At 49.0% G+C, this 14,953-nt stretch overlaps 1 protein-coding gene across 4 annotated transcripts in view; it reads left to right on the forward strand.

Annotated features, from left to right (window-relative positions):
* The window catches only part of EEFSEC (eukaryotic elongation factor, selenocysteine-tRNA specific), a gene marked incomplete at its 3' end in the record, with an annotated part of 196,689 nt that overhangs the window by 82,887 nt on the left and 98,849 nt on the right, over positions 1-14,953 (forward strand). For 2 of the 4 annotated variants that reach the window (XM_084248424.1, XM_084248426.1), the window contains exons 3-4: positions 8,227-8,323; positions 10,104-10,268. In XM_084248424.1, the coding sequence (XP_084104550.1) occupies positions 8,227-8,323; positions 10,104-10,268 (262 nt within the window). The remainder of the gene's footprint in view (positions 1-8,226; positions 8,324-10,103; positions 10,269-14,953) is intronic. The other 2 variants (XM_084248425.1, XM_084248427.1) reach the window with 1 other exon arrangement.

Consider the following 14,953-nt stretch of genomic DNA (forward strand, 5'->3'; position numbering starts at 1 on the left):
ATTTGGAGAATTAGAATGGTATTTTACTCTTCTTTTAAAAAGATGATCTTAAAATTATCTTTTTCGTTTATATACTAGACATTTGTGCTCTAATGTGTGTGAATTATGCCCATCTGGTTTGTATGTTTACCTCTTGTGATTTTAATGTTTTGTTTTTGATTTTTAGGAGTGTTTCTTATTAATAAGGGCATTGCTATTAAGTAACCCTTTGCCCATCATATTTGCTACAAATGAGTCTTCAGCCCTTTTGTCTTCCCATGTTGGTTGCTTTTTTTGTGACATGCAGAAGTTTCTAATTTTTATGTAGTCAAACTCTGATTGTTTTTCTTTGTGATTTCTTTATCTGTGAAAGCATTTAAAATTACTCTTGCATACGCATTTATCAATGTTAACAGAAATCAAAATAGAAGATAAAAATGTACCCACAATCTTTCCAGTGCATCAAATTAAAGTTTTTTTCACCTCTAGGATCTCTGTCAGTCTTTCCCACCTGTACATAATTTGAGGTAGTTGTTATCAAAGCGTTGACACTGTTCTATGTTCTAGGCTTTTCTGTTTATTTTTCTACTAAATGTTATCATCTGACAGTGTCCTTGATGCACCATTCTCCCAGACTCCTACTTTTTAAACATTTTCTACTTTTAGTTTTAGCCCCAAGGGCCCCTTTGGCCCAGCCTTCCTCCTGGGCTTGGGTGGGATGCCAGATCTCAAGTGATTTGGCTGCTTTGTGATTGACTAGCTGTGTGGTCTGGGGCAACTCACTTTACCTCTGTGTTGCTCTTTCTCCCTCTGTAAAATGGGAGCTGATAAATTCAGCCTTAGAGTGTTTGCAATGAGGGAGCACTGTGGAAGCCAGGCACAGAGTAAGTGCTTGGTAATAACAGCTGTGATGTGTGGAGCGCCTAGGAAGCGCTTGGCACTCTGCTAGGGATTTCCCAAATACAATTAGTCCCATCCTCACTGTTACCCCAGGGGTAGGTCCTGCATTTGAGTTGACTGGAGAAAAATAAGGTATAATAAACATTGGCTATTTTGAATTCTATTCCAAACCTAAAACTCTATTTGTTTATGTCTTTTACATGAGTTATATTATGTGTGTATCTGTATATACACTTTTGTGCCTTTTTCTTTTTAAACATATCTGAGATGTGTGTTAACCAAGATCAGCCTCCATTCACATTCAGCAGGTCGGAGCCTGGCTGGCGCAGGACGCACAGTCTGGAGGAGGTGGTGGGTGACGGGAGCGGCAGAAGCGCTTGCGAGTCTCCAGATCTGTGCCTGCCCACCCTGCCTTGCTGTGGGGCTGGGCGCAGGGCTCTTCCTGACATCTGATTTTCCTTAAGGGCCCGTCCTTGTGCTCCTAGATCCCAGACACCAGTCCCGATCTGAAACCTGAGGCAGGAGGGGCCTTTTGCCCCCCCCCCCACCCTCCGCCCCCCGCCCCAGGGCTGCTGAGCTCTGCTGTTGCTGCTGCCAGGAGCCAGGATACCCCAGTGTGTGGCATGTTCAGGAAATCAGCAAGACCAGCTTCTCTTGTGCCTGGGAAAGGGCCAGACACCCAACCCAACGCGCCTTTATGTTTTGTTACAATACAATGCCCAAAAGGGTTTGGATAAAAAATAATTGAATTTCCGAAAGCTTTATGGTTAATCGCTGGAATTCTCAGTGTACACTTCTAGCCCTCTCTGTCCCTCTGGGCCCTCAGGCTCACGGGGCGTAAGCAGAGACGATGCACAAGTCCTGGGCCCGTCGCACTGGGCCCCCCGGCTGGCTGACTTCCATCAGTGGCCGGGGCCCTCCCTCAGGCTGGAGTGGGCGCTTCCTCTCACCCTCCGCCCTGCCACGGGAGCGCCCCGACTCCGGATCCTCCAGACCAGCCACTTGCTCCCTGGGTCCCCTGGCCCCCAGCAGCCACTTCGCTGCTCTGAACATCAGGGTCAGAGCCCCTGCTTGTGGGAGGAGAGATCACAGCACGCAGCACAGTGCCGACACCAAGGGCTAAGCGCAGGTCTCTCTCCTTTCTTTTTCTCTTGTGCTTCTTGTCTTCTCTGTCTCATTCCTTGGTGTTTTCATGTCTTCCCTCTCCACTCCTCACTATTCATCTACCCCCGCCCCCTTCCCTCTCCAGATTCCCTCCTCTCCCTCTGGGTATTGTGTGTCCCCGGGCAAACATTGAAGCCGTGCCATGTCTGTCTGGGCCGCTCTGGTGTTGACTGGTGAGCGGGTTGATCTCAGGCCCTGTTTGGAATCTCCCCGTGAACTTACATTGTCTTGTCACACCGGGCAGCCAGTGGATCCTGAGATTGTTAAACTCCAGCTTCTCAGAGTTACTTCATCTCACCTTAAAAAAAAAAATTCCTTAAGGGCCTGTCCCCCAAAGACCAACTGACCACCCCCCAGGGGTGTGCTGGGCACTGTGCAGGAAGCCCAGCTCACTGAGGAGCTCGAGTGGCCTCCTCAGGGCAGCATAGGGCTTCTGAGGAAGGAGAATTTGCTTCTGGCCGGGGAATTGGTTTAAGAAGCAAGTGATAACTAGGCAGGGGGTGAGGTGCTGTGTCTGTGACTAAGGTCCAGGTCAGGGCACCAAGCACTCAGTGGAATGCTGGCAGCTGCCCTGCTTCTAAGGCCGTTCCCAGCTCCTCATGGCATTTCACAATGAACTCATTTGATGTGGGAGCCAACCCTGCAGTGTACTTGGCTGTGCTTTATCCTGTTGGGCAGGAGTAAAGGCTGCATCAGCTTTGGAAGTTAGTCCTAGGTCCTTTGTGCCTTGCCTCAGGTTCCCTGTCCTACAGGTTAGGTTTGCAGAAGCAGAGAGGAAGGAAGTGAGGGCGGGGGTGGGAATACAGCTGCAACAAGGCAAGGCTTGAGTGTTCTACTCATATTTCTAGGGGGATAGGTGAGGTGGGCTAGTGTGGGAGGCTGGGGCAGACTGTACAGGACCTTCTGGACCAGCCTGGATGCCCATCTTCATCCTGAGCTGGTCATGGAGCCCCTGAAAGTGTGGAGGGGAGAAGGTATTGATGATTCAAAGCAGTGTTGCTGGAAGGGCATCACAGCTGCAGCACAGCGCCGTCCTGGCAGAGGGCCCTGCACATACTGGAGAGCAGTTGGGTGGCTTAGGGTGATGAGTCTGACCCAGGGTGGAACTTGCTGAGAATAAAAATCAGGGGATGGATTGGAGCCAGACCAGTGAAGAAACACTGACCAGATGCAGTGACTAATGAAGACGCCGTGACCAGGCAGCCTGTGATAACCCAGAGACCTGAAGAATGTCATCCCCTCACTAGGGGAGAAGCAAGGGTTGGGAAGCCACTTACTAGCACATGATAGGAGGGGATGATGGTGCTGGAATGGGGTCTTGACTAAAGACAGAGATTTGGGAATGGTCTACAGAGGACCTTGGCAAAGCTGTCAGAGTGTAAGGCGCTTCTGGAGCTCAGCAGTCTGGGAAGGGAAGAGCTGCATGCGCAGGGCACTCTGGGAGCGGCTGATAGTGGACAGCAAGAAAGTGCCTCACAAGGAGGTGAAGGACAGTTGAGAGTCATGGAATAAAGATATGGGGTTGACTGGTGAACGGTCATCTGGGTCAGATGTCACGAAGGGAGAGAATCCGAGGGAAGAACATGAACTCAACCACTGGAGAGTTGCTGTTAACCTTCAGGAATGTTCTCTGTCCCTCCTCTGTTCCTCACAGTGTGGCAGCATTGCTGCCATCTATCTCTTCCCCAGCTCCTCATTGCTCTGCAGCCCTTGGCAGTGCAACCTCGGTGGAGTCTACGTGGAAGAGATGCTTAGTAAATATCCCTTGAAAGGGAAGGAGGCAAAAGTGATTTAAGGAAGTCAGACCTAAGCTGGTCAGTCAACAAAAAATGGTTTTGTTTTGAAATATAAGTGGAAAGAGAAGTTGAGCGTTGATTGAAAGTGGTGGTGAGGAGTCAAGCTAAAGGGTCTTTCCCCCATGAGAAGAAAAATCTGTAGCAAAGCAGCCAGGCTTCTCTCACTTAATATTCATGGACATTGGACTATTTTTACTTCTTCATTGCCTTGAATATTGCTGCTATGAAATACATGCACATGTATTTATTTGAGTACCTGATTTCGGTTATTTTTTGTATATATTTAGGAGAGGAAATGCTAAATATGGCAATATTGGGGTAATACGGCAATATTGGGTAATACGGCAATTCTGTGGTCTCCATTTTTTTTAAAAAGATTTATCCATTTATGCGCACAAGAGCTGGGGTACAGGCCAGAGATGCGGGGGGGGTGAGAGGATTCACCAGAGACAGAGTGGGGAACAGAACAGACAGATTGACTGAAATACACTGCTGAGGGGAACAGCGGGCAAGACAGGAGAGGTCTGCCGCGCCATGTGGGTTTCTCCCTGGTGGGCCGGGGATCGAACACGTGCTGCATGAGGCTGTGGATTGCTTCATAGTGCGGTGCTTAACCCCTTGCGCCACCAGGGAGGCCCTGTGGTCTCCATTTTTGAAGCGTGTTTTTTATTGGTTATAGAATTCTTGGTTGACTTTTTACTTTCAGCACTTTGAATACATAATTGCATTCCCTTCTGGCTGCCTTGGTTCTGGTGAGAAGTCAGCTGCTAATCTTGTTGAAGGTGCCTTGTCCATGGGCGTCACTGTTCTGCTCCTTTCAAGATTCTCTCTTTGTCTTTGGCCTTGTGCAGTTAGATTCAGTGGTGTGTGGGTGTGGATTTCTTTGGGTTTATCTTTCTTAGAGTTTGTTGAGCTCCTTAGATATACAGATTAATACTTTTCATCAAATTGAGGAAGTCTTTGAAATTCGTTCAGATATTCTTTCTCCTTTTTTCTTTAAGGAATTTTCATTACATGTATGTTAAGCTGGATGGTGTCTCACATGTCTTTGAGGTTGTGTTTATTTTTCTTTGATTTCCTCAGATTGAATAATCTCAGTTGACCCATCTACAAGTTTGTTGATTTTTCTGTCTGCTCAAATTGCTATCAAACTCCTGTAGTAGATTTTTCATTTCAGTTATTATATTTTCAACTTCATTTCTATTCTGTTCTTTTAAAAAATAATTTCTAACTCTTGATTTTCTCTACTTAGTGAGATATTATCTTCATTCTTTTCTTTGGTTTAAAAATGGTTCCTTTATTTCTTTGAACATTTGTAATATAACTGACCTAGAGTTTTTTGCCTAAGAGGACTTCTTCAGGAATAGTTTATTAACTCCTTTTTCCCCCCTTGTGTGTGGGTCATACTCTTAGTTCTCTGCATGTATTGTGAATTTTTGCTAAAAGCTGGACAAATTCAGTAATATAATGTGGCAGTTCTGGAAATCAGATTATCCTCTTCCCCCACACTCCCATAGTTTGTTGTTATTGTTTGTTAAGTGACTTTTGTGAACTAGTTCTGTAAAGTCATGTGTGACCACTGAAGTCAGTTAGCTTGCTAGTCAGCTGATGATTAGACAGAGATTTCCTTAAGTAAATGCCTGGAACTAATAAGTCTCTTACTCTTTGCCAAGAGTTTGTATGTGTGTGTTGGGCAAACTTTCAATGCTCAGGCATGCTGTTGACAACTCTGCCTGAGCCTTCACTTCCTATTTGCATTGAACCTCAAGGTCAGCCAGAGGTGAGTGCTTGGGCCTTCTCTTGTCTTTCTTGACCATGTACAGTGTCTTGAGCATGCCCAAGCATCCTGTGCCTGCATGTAATGCCTTTTAGATTCCCAGGAATATATCAGAACTTTCCCAAGCCTCCCATGGAAGTTTTTCCTTCTATGTTTTTTGGTCAGCCTGTTGTTTGCCAAAACCATTATCCTCTGCCTCAGGCAACCATGATGTTAAACAATTGCCTGTCATTATTTTTGACAAATGCCCCTGAGGAAGACTGTTTGCACTGGACAAGATCCAAAGCGGGTCAAATAAAGACGACCTCGCAAGGGGGTCTTCCAGGGAGCGACCAGATAGGAAAAATAATGACAATTCTCTGGGAAAGGGCCTCTGGCTGTCAGGCTGCTGGGTTCCACTGTGCAGATGCTGGCTTTTAAGGCTACTGCAGAGTTGCAGAAGGGTGGATGAAAATAGGGCAAGTTAAAGCACCACAAAGCTCTATTATTCCTACCAGGATTTTTTGTGAATAAGAATTTCATAGATTGTTCCAAGTTTTCAATTTCTAAATTTCTAAAAAGTTGATTCTGATCACTTTTGCAGTGTTCTAATTGCTTTTATGGAAGAGAGACTTTTTTTTTCCCCAAAAGAGAGCGACTTGCCTGAGCTCCTTTTTTGTTTTTTTGTTTTTTTTTTAGATTTATTTATTTATTTATACAAGCACTGGGTACAGTCAGAAGCACGGGAGGGTGAGAGAACTCACCAGAGCCAGAGCGGGGAACAGAATAGGCAGACTGATGAAATACACTGCTGAGGGGAGCAGCGGGCGGCAGGAGAGGTCTGCGCACCATGTGGAACCCTTGCCCCGTGGTTGGGGATCGAACCGGCGCTGCAGAGGCTGCGGGCAGCTTCACAGCCCAGCACTCAACCACTGCGCCACCAGGGGAGGCCCTGGAAGAGAGACTTTTTGAATGTGTTTACTCTGCTATTCTATTGAATTCTCAATGGATGTAGTCTTAGATTTTATACCCTGTGTATTTATTCCAAAGCCAAGGCAAAAAATAAAAAAGTGATGTCCACCAATGTGTTTATTATAGTGTAATTTATAATTGAAATTTTTGAAATACTCTAGACAAGTATCATTGGGGGTAAGAACATGTAAATTTGGGGTTATACAATTATGCAGATGTTAAAAATAAATGAGGAGGTCTGAGGAGGTAGGAGTATAATATATTGATTGCCAGTCTTGGCCAGAGGGGCTAGATTCGAATTTGGCTCTGGGATTTATCAGCAATGACTTGGAGCAAATGAATTAGCAGCTCTAAGCCTCATGTCCTAACTGAATAGTGATGACTCCGCCACAGTGTGAGGGCTCAAGGAGTGTGTCTGGATTGTAAGCTTGATGCAGCCAAGTGAATTATTGTAGCTGTTGCTGTCAGCCAGCACAATATTCTTTTTGATATAATGGTAAATAGACTAGAGAGATCTGAAATTGTATGTGTATTGTTGTCAAAATATGAAGGAAAGGACCTCCCTGGTGGTGCAGGCGGTTGAGCGCAGCGCTGTGAAGCTTTCCGCAGCCTCTGCAGTGCCGGTTCGATCCCTGCCGGCCTTGGAGCAACCCACATGGCAAGCAGACCACTCCTGTCTCGCCCGCTGCTCCCCTCAGCAGTGTATTTCGTCAGTCTGCCTGTTCTGTTCCCCACTCTGTCTCTGGTGAATCTTCTCACCCTCCTGCGCATCTGGCCTGTACCCTGGTTCTTGTATAAATAAAATAAATCTTAAAAAAAAAAAAGAAGAAGAAAAAATACCAATCCTTTGACAATGCCTGGGAAAACCAAGGCTGGAAGAAAGTACCCCACAATGATGGAATAATGAGTTATTCAATTTTCTCTTGTCCATTCTTTTTACTTTTATTTTATTTTATTTTTTTTGCCAGACAATAATCTTTATTTTTTTTATAATAAATTTTATTTTTATATTCCCCATACAATTGCAACCCCCTTATTTTGACCCCAATCCCTCCCCTCCCGCCCTCTACCCCCCCATAGAGTGTCTCTGGTTCATAGTTTTTTGTTGATTTTGATTTTCACTTTCTTATAGTTATTCATTTTCCTAGTCCCTTATTTAAGTTTTCTAGATCTTTTTAATGGAGAACATAAATGTATGCTTATGGTGAGAATCTCTTCCTAGAGAAACAGGCTCCTGGGAGGGTGTGAGCAGGGTGCGGGAGACGTGGTGGCAATTCCTGCAGGTGCATCTTCAGGCACATTGGTCACCTGTGTTTCCTGCATCTCAAGGAGGCCAGCGTGTCTTTATTGGTCGTCTTTAAGAGACTCTTTTATTCAGAGGCTGGTACTCAAGGTTCACTGCTGCCTCCTCAGGATGGATTCTAAAAGCGGAGGTGAAGGCCCAGAAGCCCCCTTCTGAATTCTGCTGTTCAATACAAGGCGTTTCCCTTTGGAGCCTCCTCTTCCTCCTCTGCCAGGTGGAGAGCAGTGGCTCTCTGCTAGGTGCTTTGCAAAGGGTGAGAGCCAGCTGCGTGCTGGGGCTGCCAGGTGCTCCACAGACATGCTCTGTCCTTGCTGACAAGTTCTGTGACTGTGATGGAACTTGTTTTTTCCTTCCAGGTTCCGAGGTGCACCCATTATACCTGTGGCAGCCAAGCCTGGGGGACCAGAGGCCCCGGAAACAGAAGCTCCCCAGGGCATCTCAGAGCTTATTGAGGTACTGCTAACATGACTCTAGGTTGGCCTCTGGCTCCATCCCTGCCAGGTCAGGTCCCTTGGTGTCTTGCTAGGCCCGAGAGAAAGGAGGAGATGCAGCCCCAGGAAAAGGACTTTAAGGGGTTCCCTTTACCCTTATCCCCCCATGCTCCTTAGTACAACCTCCTCACCACCCTGCGAAAAAGTTAAGCCAAATAAAGCCTTCACTATCCAGCCCATGCCTCTGCAGAGCTGTCCATGTCCCTTAAGTCTTTCTTCTTCCTTTCTCTTGTCGAACACTTACCTGGTGGTGTTGGTGTGCAGGTTAAACGGGTTAGTAAATACAGTGTGCTTGGGATAGTGCCAGACCACTGTGCCACCACCATGGCATTTGCTGGTGCATGCCAGATGCTGCCAAGTTCTTTGCTATATGGCCACCATCTGTCACAGGGACCTTGTGAGGCTTAAAGGTGTTCATCCTCATTTTACCAAGGAAGATTCTGAGATCAGAGAGGTTAAGCAACTTGCCCAAGGTCCCACAGTAAGTACGTGGTGGAGCCAAGGTGCAGACCCAGGTTGATTGTTAGAGTTGGCTTTGGGGTCCACCTGCACCTGGATCTGAAGAGCCAGGATAAGGTGGGACCATGCCAGCCACTGTTTCTATGATTGTGCAGCACTGGTCTTGCTAACTTAGCAGGACAAACATTTTCTGTGTGAAACCTGTTACTTTTTCATCAGCTCCAGGGAGCACTGGCCTGGGAGCCTGAGGCAATTGTTTTTGCTAAATCAAAACCCACAAAAATGCTGCTATGAAAGATGTTTGTATGTTCCTTTAAGAAGCCAAGCCTGTTTAAATCTCTAGTCTTTTTCCAAAAGAATTGTTATCACAAGAGTTTGGAACATTCACCATCGAATACTTTTTTGACAGCCTATTCCCTGACAAAATCAGAAAGTAGCAAAAGGAAAGGAACCCTACAGCCTTTGTTTTCATTTGTTTATTGGTAATCAGTTCCGACAGCCTCTCTGAGCACAGAGGTGGCTTGCGGAGATGGGCTGGTTGAGGCCACGTCCCGGAAAGAATCAGCCGAGAGAAAAGCAGAAGCACTAACTGAGGGGCAGCACAGCCCTTTGGCAGGCAGTCTCCGGCTCTGCCCGGGGCTTAGGGAAGTGGTCCTCAACCTGCCCACCCCACCCAGAAGAGACAGCTGCTCGGAACCAGCCCTGCCCTCCGACGCGCTTCCAACATACTTTCTTTCCCCCCATCCACTGGTCTTTCTCTCAGGCACAAGGCAGCTGGGGGCACTGGGTAGTACTCCCAGCCGGAGGAGGGGATAACAGACCATCACCATAATGTGCTAGTTGTGGCAGTGGGCGGGCATGACAGCCGCACAAAAGGGCAGAAAAGCCTTTCCAGAGGCCTGTCGCCTGGGGAGGAGGGTGAGGCGAAGCTGGCTGGTGAGATGCCAGGGCCTGCCAGCGGCTGTGCCTGGTTTGCAAGGCCTGCCCTGTACCAAGGAGCTGGAGATGACAGCACCCAACCCTGCGGGCCCCGGGAGGATGTGGCCAAGGGTGTGGGCGTCCTGTAGCAGGCTGCCTCTGCCAGGGGAGGGGGCAAGCTCCTTTCAGAGAAGAGCTCAGTGATCCCATCACACTGAGAGAAGGAGCTTTTCCATCACACTGAGAGAAGGAGCTGAGAGCATAGCCATCTTGCTGGGCACCTGTCACCCCCTCCACCTACTCTCCTCTCCACCCTGCCCTCAGCATCTTCCCTGACAGGTGTGGCACCAGCATCTCTTTTCCAGCTCCTGACATCCCAGATCGACATCCCAGCAAGAGACCCCTCGGGGCCGTTCCTCATGTCCGTGGACCACTGTTTCTCCATCAGAGGTCAAGGCACTGTGATGACGGGCACCATCCTCTCGGGCTCCATCAGCCTCGGCGACAGTGTGGAGATCCCTGCCCTCAAGGTCAGTCTCACCTTGTCCTTGCCTTCGTTCCTCTTTAATGGCAAGGGAGAGGGATGGTGGCTTTGCCTCGGGGGCTGCCGGTTGCCTCTGCTGCCTGCCCTGTTCCATTCTGGGTTCCAGAACCACCACTCGTCCTCATGCCAACTCGGTTTATTGGGGGCACACAGTGTGCTGCAGTGAGCCCTGATGGGTGCCGTTCTAGATAAAACAGGAGGCAGGGGCTTAGGGCCACATGGTCAGCAAGCGCGGCTGCTGGGTATGAAGCGCCTTTCTGCAAGCTCCGGTACTGGGTGGCAGGCACACGTGGAATTGTTTCAGCTACCTTTGCTTAGCCACATTAAGCAAAGCATTTCACATTAAAGACAATTAGAGCCTGGTCTCCTGAGAGTCATGTAATCTGGAAGATGTCCCCATGAGTCTCACACTCCTAGCGACCCCTGGAAGGTTCCATGTTAACTCCTGGTGACTGGCGAGAAGAGGGGCAATGGATGTCTCCCCATCATCCCCACCTCTGGTTGCTGCTGGTCTGGCTCTGATTGAAAAGCTATCTAGTGGCCTTGATAATTCCCTTCTTTAGCTGACTTTTCTTACAGTTTTAAATTACTGCACAAGAAAACATAGAATCTTTCTGCCTACCTTCCCCTTCAGGGGAACGAAGGGTGAGGAACAAGGGCGGTTTGAACTAGGAAGACCTTACCAGGAATTCCAGAGTCTGGGATAGCTCTCCTGGCCTGAGAAGACCTAGAGTCAGGGCAACAGACACATGCTCGGTCTGCACACTGAGTGGGGGACCAGCTGCGGTGCACAAGGGCAGTGTGCAGCAGGTGTGCTCCAGCAGGGCTGTGTAGGGTCAGCCTCTGAGAATGTCTCGCTCGCTGGGTGCGTCAGCCAGGGTCCTCCAAAGAAACAGGCTAAAGGGGGGGTGTGTGTACATGTGCGTGCGTGTGCGTGTGTGTGTGTGTGCGTGTGTGTGTGTGTGTGTGTGTGTGTACACATACGGAGAGACCTACGGACTTTAAAAAAACCTGCTGAGATGGTTGTGAGGTTTTGCAAAGCCCAAATCTGCAGGCAAGATGGTGACCCAGAAAAGCTACAGCTCAAGTCTGAATAGGACAGAATTCCTTCCCTCTTCAGGGAGCTCAGTCTTTTTCTATTCAGGCCTTCATCTGATCGCACAAGTCCCCCCACATTATGGAGGGTCACCTGCTTTGCTCCAAGTCCATCCACTTAGATGTTAATCCCATCCCCAAACCCCTTCACAGAAACCTCCAGAATGATATTTGACCAAAGAGCTGGGTGCCATGGCCCAGACAGGTGGGCACGTAAAATTCACCACCATACAGGGGGCAGGGGCTATGATGGCAGTGTCTGCCCTGAGCCAGGGGAAGGTGAGGGGTCACTGCTGGCACCTGTCCCTTCTGTCGGCCATGCTGGTCTAGGCCCTTCCTGGCATGGTCAGATAGAGGGCATTTCAGGTAGAGGATGACTGGATCTCTCCAGGTAAAGGAAACCTCAGGTTTAAGTCTCTGCACACTCATTTTATGGTGGAGTGGCTGCTGCTTCCTCCTGTGGGGCGGGCGTCTAGGGAAGCATCTCCTGACTAGGGAGGACCAGCCAAAGGCTTCTGTTATAGACCCAAGGCTGACCGTGTAGGGTCAGCAGTTGGGGGGCAAGGTGCTGCCCTTCTTAGTCTTAGGGCCTCCCCTGGACGCTGGACTGGGCGCCCCTCCTTCCCTGACTGTTGTAGGGCTTCCTCTGAAGGCCATCTGGAAGACTACTTAAATTCATGTTGTGCCAAGGACTGAAAGTCCAAATCTTAAAAAAATAAAGTACAAAATTATGAAAATAAACTAAACTTATATTTAACAAAATTAAGATTATAGCAGCGACTGCGTGCTAATTGTTAGCTGAACAGAGAATGAATCAAATGCGAAACTTCTTTCCATTCCCTCTGCTGCCTCAGGCAGACCCTTAGGGACCACCCTGATCCAGCATTCCTTTGGCCCTGGGAAAGACATGCTTGCAGCCTGGGAGAGCAGCTGGGAGTAGGAAGGGGGTATCAGAAGAGGACTGTGTAGGATATGGGCTGAATGGGGGCTACCTGGGGCTCCAGAGGTGTTTGCTGACAGGATTCCGAGGCTGCGATGCTAGAACAGGGATTTGGGGAGGGGAGCAGAGAGAGCACGGTGAGCGGGCGGGAGTGTTTGAGCAGCAACGTGCTCTGCGGTCTTGGTTGCTCTTTCTATCTTTCTAAAGGTGGACCTTGCTGATCAGGACCCCGCTGACTGGTCTGTGGCTCTTGGACTCAGGCAGGTGCTCAGTACATACAGATGCAGTGCTCCCCCTGCTTCCCTGCACCGTGTTTCCCCACCCTGCTGCTCAACCCGCATGGTGTGACTTTCTAACTTCCACACCGGGGAGGGCAACACTTGTAAGTCGTGAGCTCAGATATTGGACTGAGGAGTGTGCCAAGCAAAGTAGAGGGCGCGGCTTGTAGTAAAACGTAAGAGGAAAGGAATGAATGGAGGAGTTGTGAGCAAGAGGGAGCTGGCGCCTGATGTTGGCAGCTTTCTTGGCCTTTCCTGACTCCAAAGGATGCCCAAGTTAGGAAATTCATGAGGAGAAAACATGCTCTGTAGAGAAGGAGGCCAAGTGTGAGGCCACACAGCGTTCTGCTGAAGAAATGGGGGCTCGACTCGTGGACGCCATCCTACATCCCACAGGGCCGGGGAGAGGCGGGCTTGTCCAAAAAGGACCCGCAGAGAAGGCTCTTGTCTGATGACACAGATCCCCGTGCCATACCTGAGAGACCCACTGGTGTTTGAGACTGTTCTATCAGCAGAACGACTGTCAGCCTGCACCGTAAAGGACAGAGACCTGGCGAGATGAGGGGGAAACCCCAGCTTCTGAGAGGCTTACAGGAGGTGGGCTGGGGGTACTACTCACCGCCAGCATGCATTGTCCTTAAAGAAAAGGGGAAAGGGGTTCTCCCTGGTGGCACAGGCGCAGCGCTGTGAAGCTGTTCGCAGCCTCTGCAGTGTGGGTACAATTCCCAGCCGGCCAGGGAGATACCCACATGGCGCGGCAGACCTCTCCTGTCTCTGCCGCTGCTCCCCTCAGTAGTGTCTTCGGTCCGTCTGCCTGTTCTGCTCCCCGCTCTGTCTCTGGTGAATCCTCTCACCCTCCCACGCATCTGACCTGTACCCCTGTTCTTGTATAAATAAATAAATCTTAAAAAATAATAAATCTTGTATAAATAAATCTTAAAAAAAAAAAGGGAAAAGGTTTCCAATCACAGAGCTGGACACAAAGGCTGAGGCCAGAGCCAGCCTGGAGGTGGGGGCTGGTGGAAGCTCTGGGGCACAGAGTGGTTTCACTGCCAAGCCACAGGGGTCATTCTTGAGCCCAGACACCCAGTGGACTTGGCTCTGCTGGGTTTCAAGCTTGCTTGGGAGCAGGGCCCCCCCATGTTCCTTCCAATTTCTCCCTTTGGGAATGGGAATGTGTGTGCTGGTTCCGTATTTGGAAAGCAGATGGCTTGTTTTCTAGTCTCACGGGAGGTGGACTGAGGCTCCGGATGGGTCAGGCTCAGGATGGGTCTGCCTCAGAGCAGCATCAGCCTAATCAGGTGATGCTGATGATGAGATCTGGGGCTTTCTGAGCTAGTGAGATTTAGATGCGACTTGGCACTGTTATTAATGCTGTGAGGGCTGAAAGCACTTTGTGTATGGGAGTCAGAGGGATCGTTGTGGGATGAATTGGTGACAAAAGTTGTGTCATCCAGAACCTCAAACATGACCTTCATTGGCACGAGAATCTTTGCAGATGTAAAGCACAGATGAGACCATCTTGGATCAGGGTGAGCTCTGTATCCAATGACAAGTGTCCAGGGACACAGAGAGTCACAGAGAGGTAAAGGGCACTTGAAGATGGAAGTGCAGCCCTACACCAAGGGACACTGTGGTCACCCATCCCACCAGGAGAGAGATCTGGAAGGAGTTCTCTCTCAGACACACCGGAGAGAACCAACCCCACTGATATGTTGATTTTGGATTTCTAGCCACAGACTGTGCGAGAACAAGTAACTGTTGTTCTAAGCTACTGAGTTTGTGGTAATTAGTCATGGCAGCCTCAGGAAACTAAGACAGATTTTAGATGGAAAGGACTGAGTCCTTTAGGTCCTTTGCAATCTCAGGCCGGTCCCTGAACTCCTCTGAGTTTTCTTGTGAGAATTTACAGCCCCACGTCACCCTCTGGGGTTACTGGTGCCTGTGAACACTGAAAGGCCTCACAGGTTAGTGGTAGACTCAGGACTGTCATCTACGATGGCCAGGCTGCTCATTCCTCTCTTTTCTGTAATTCCCACCTGACAGGTAAGGAACCGCAGCTCAGGTAAGGCACTGGACAGCAGAGCCAGAGTTTGAACTTGTTCGGCGGCTCCAAAGACCAGGCTCTGTCCACGGTACCTGCCGTTCCTGGAGCCCCCAAGGAAGTCTTAGGAATTTGGCATTTCCTCTCTTTTGGGGCAGGACCCGCCAACCTCTCAAGCAGCTTTGTAGATGAGCCGATGTGTTTGCTGAGGTCTCTCTCTCTCAGGCCACGGAGCATATGAAAGCACATTCCAGAAACTCCTGACCTCCTCTCACCTCAGCCCTCCACTAAACCATAATTGGGGGCTGGTGCCT

The sequence above is a fragment of the Talpa europaea genome (genome assembly GCF_964194135.1).
Source record: "Talpa europaea genome assembly, chromosome: 11".
In the NCBI taxonomy this organism is placed as follows: Eukaryota; Metazoa; Chordata; class Mammalia; order Eulipotyphla; family Talpidae; genus Talpa; species Talpa europaea.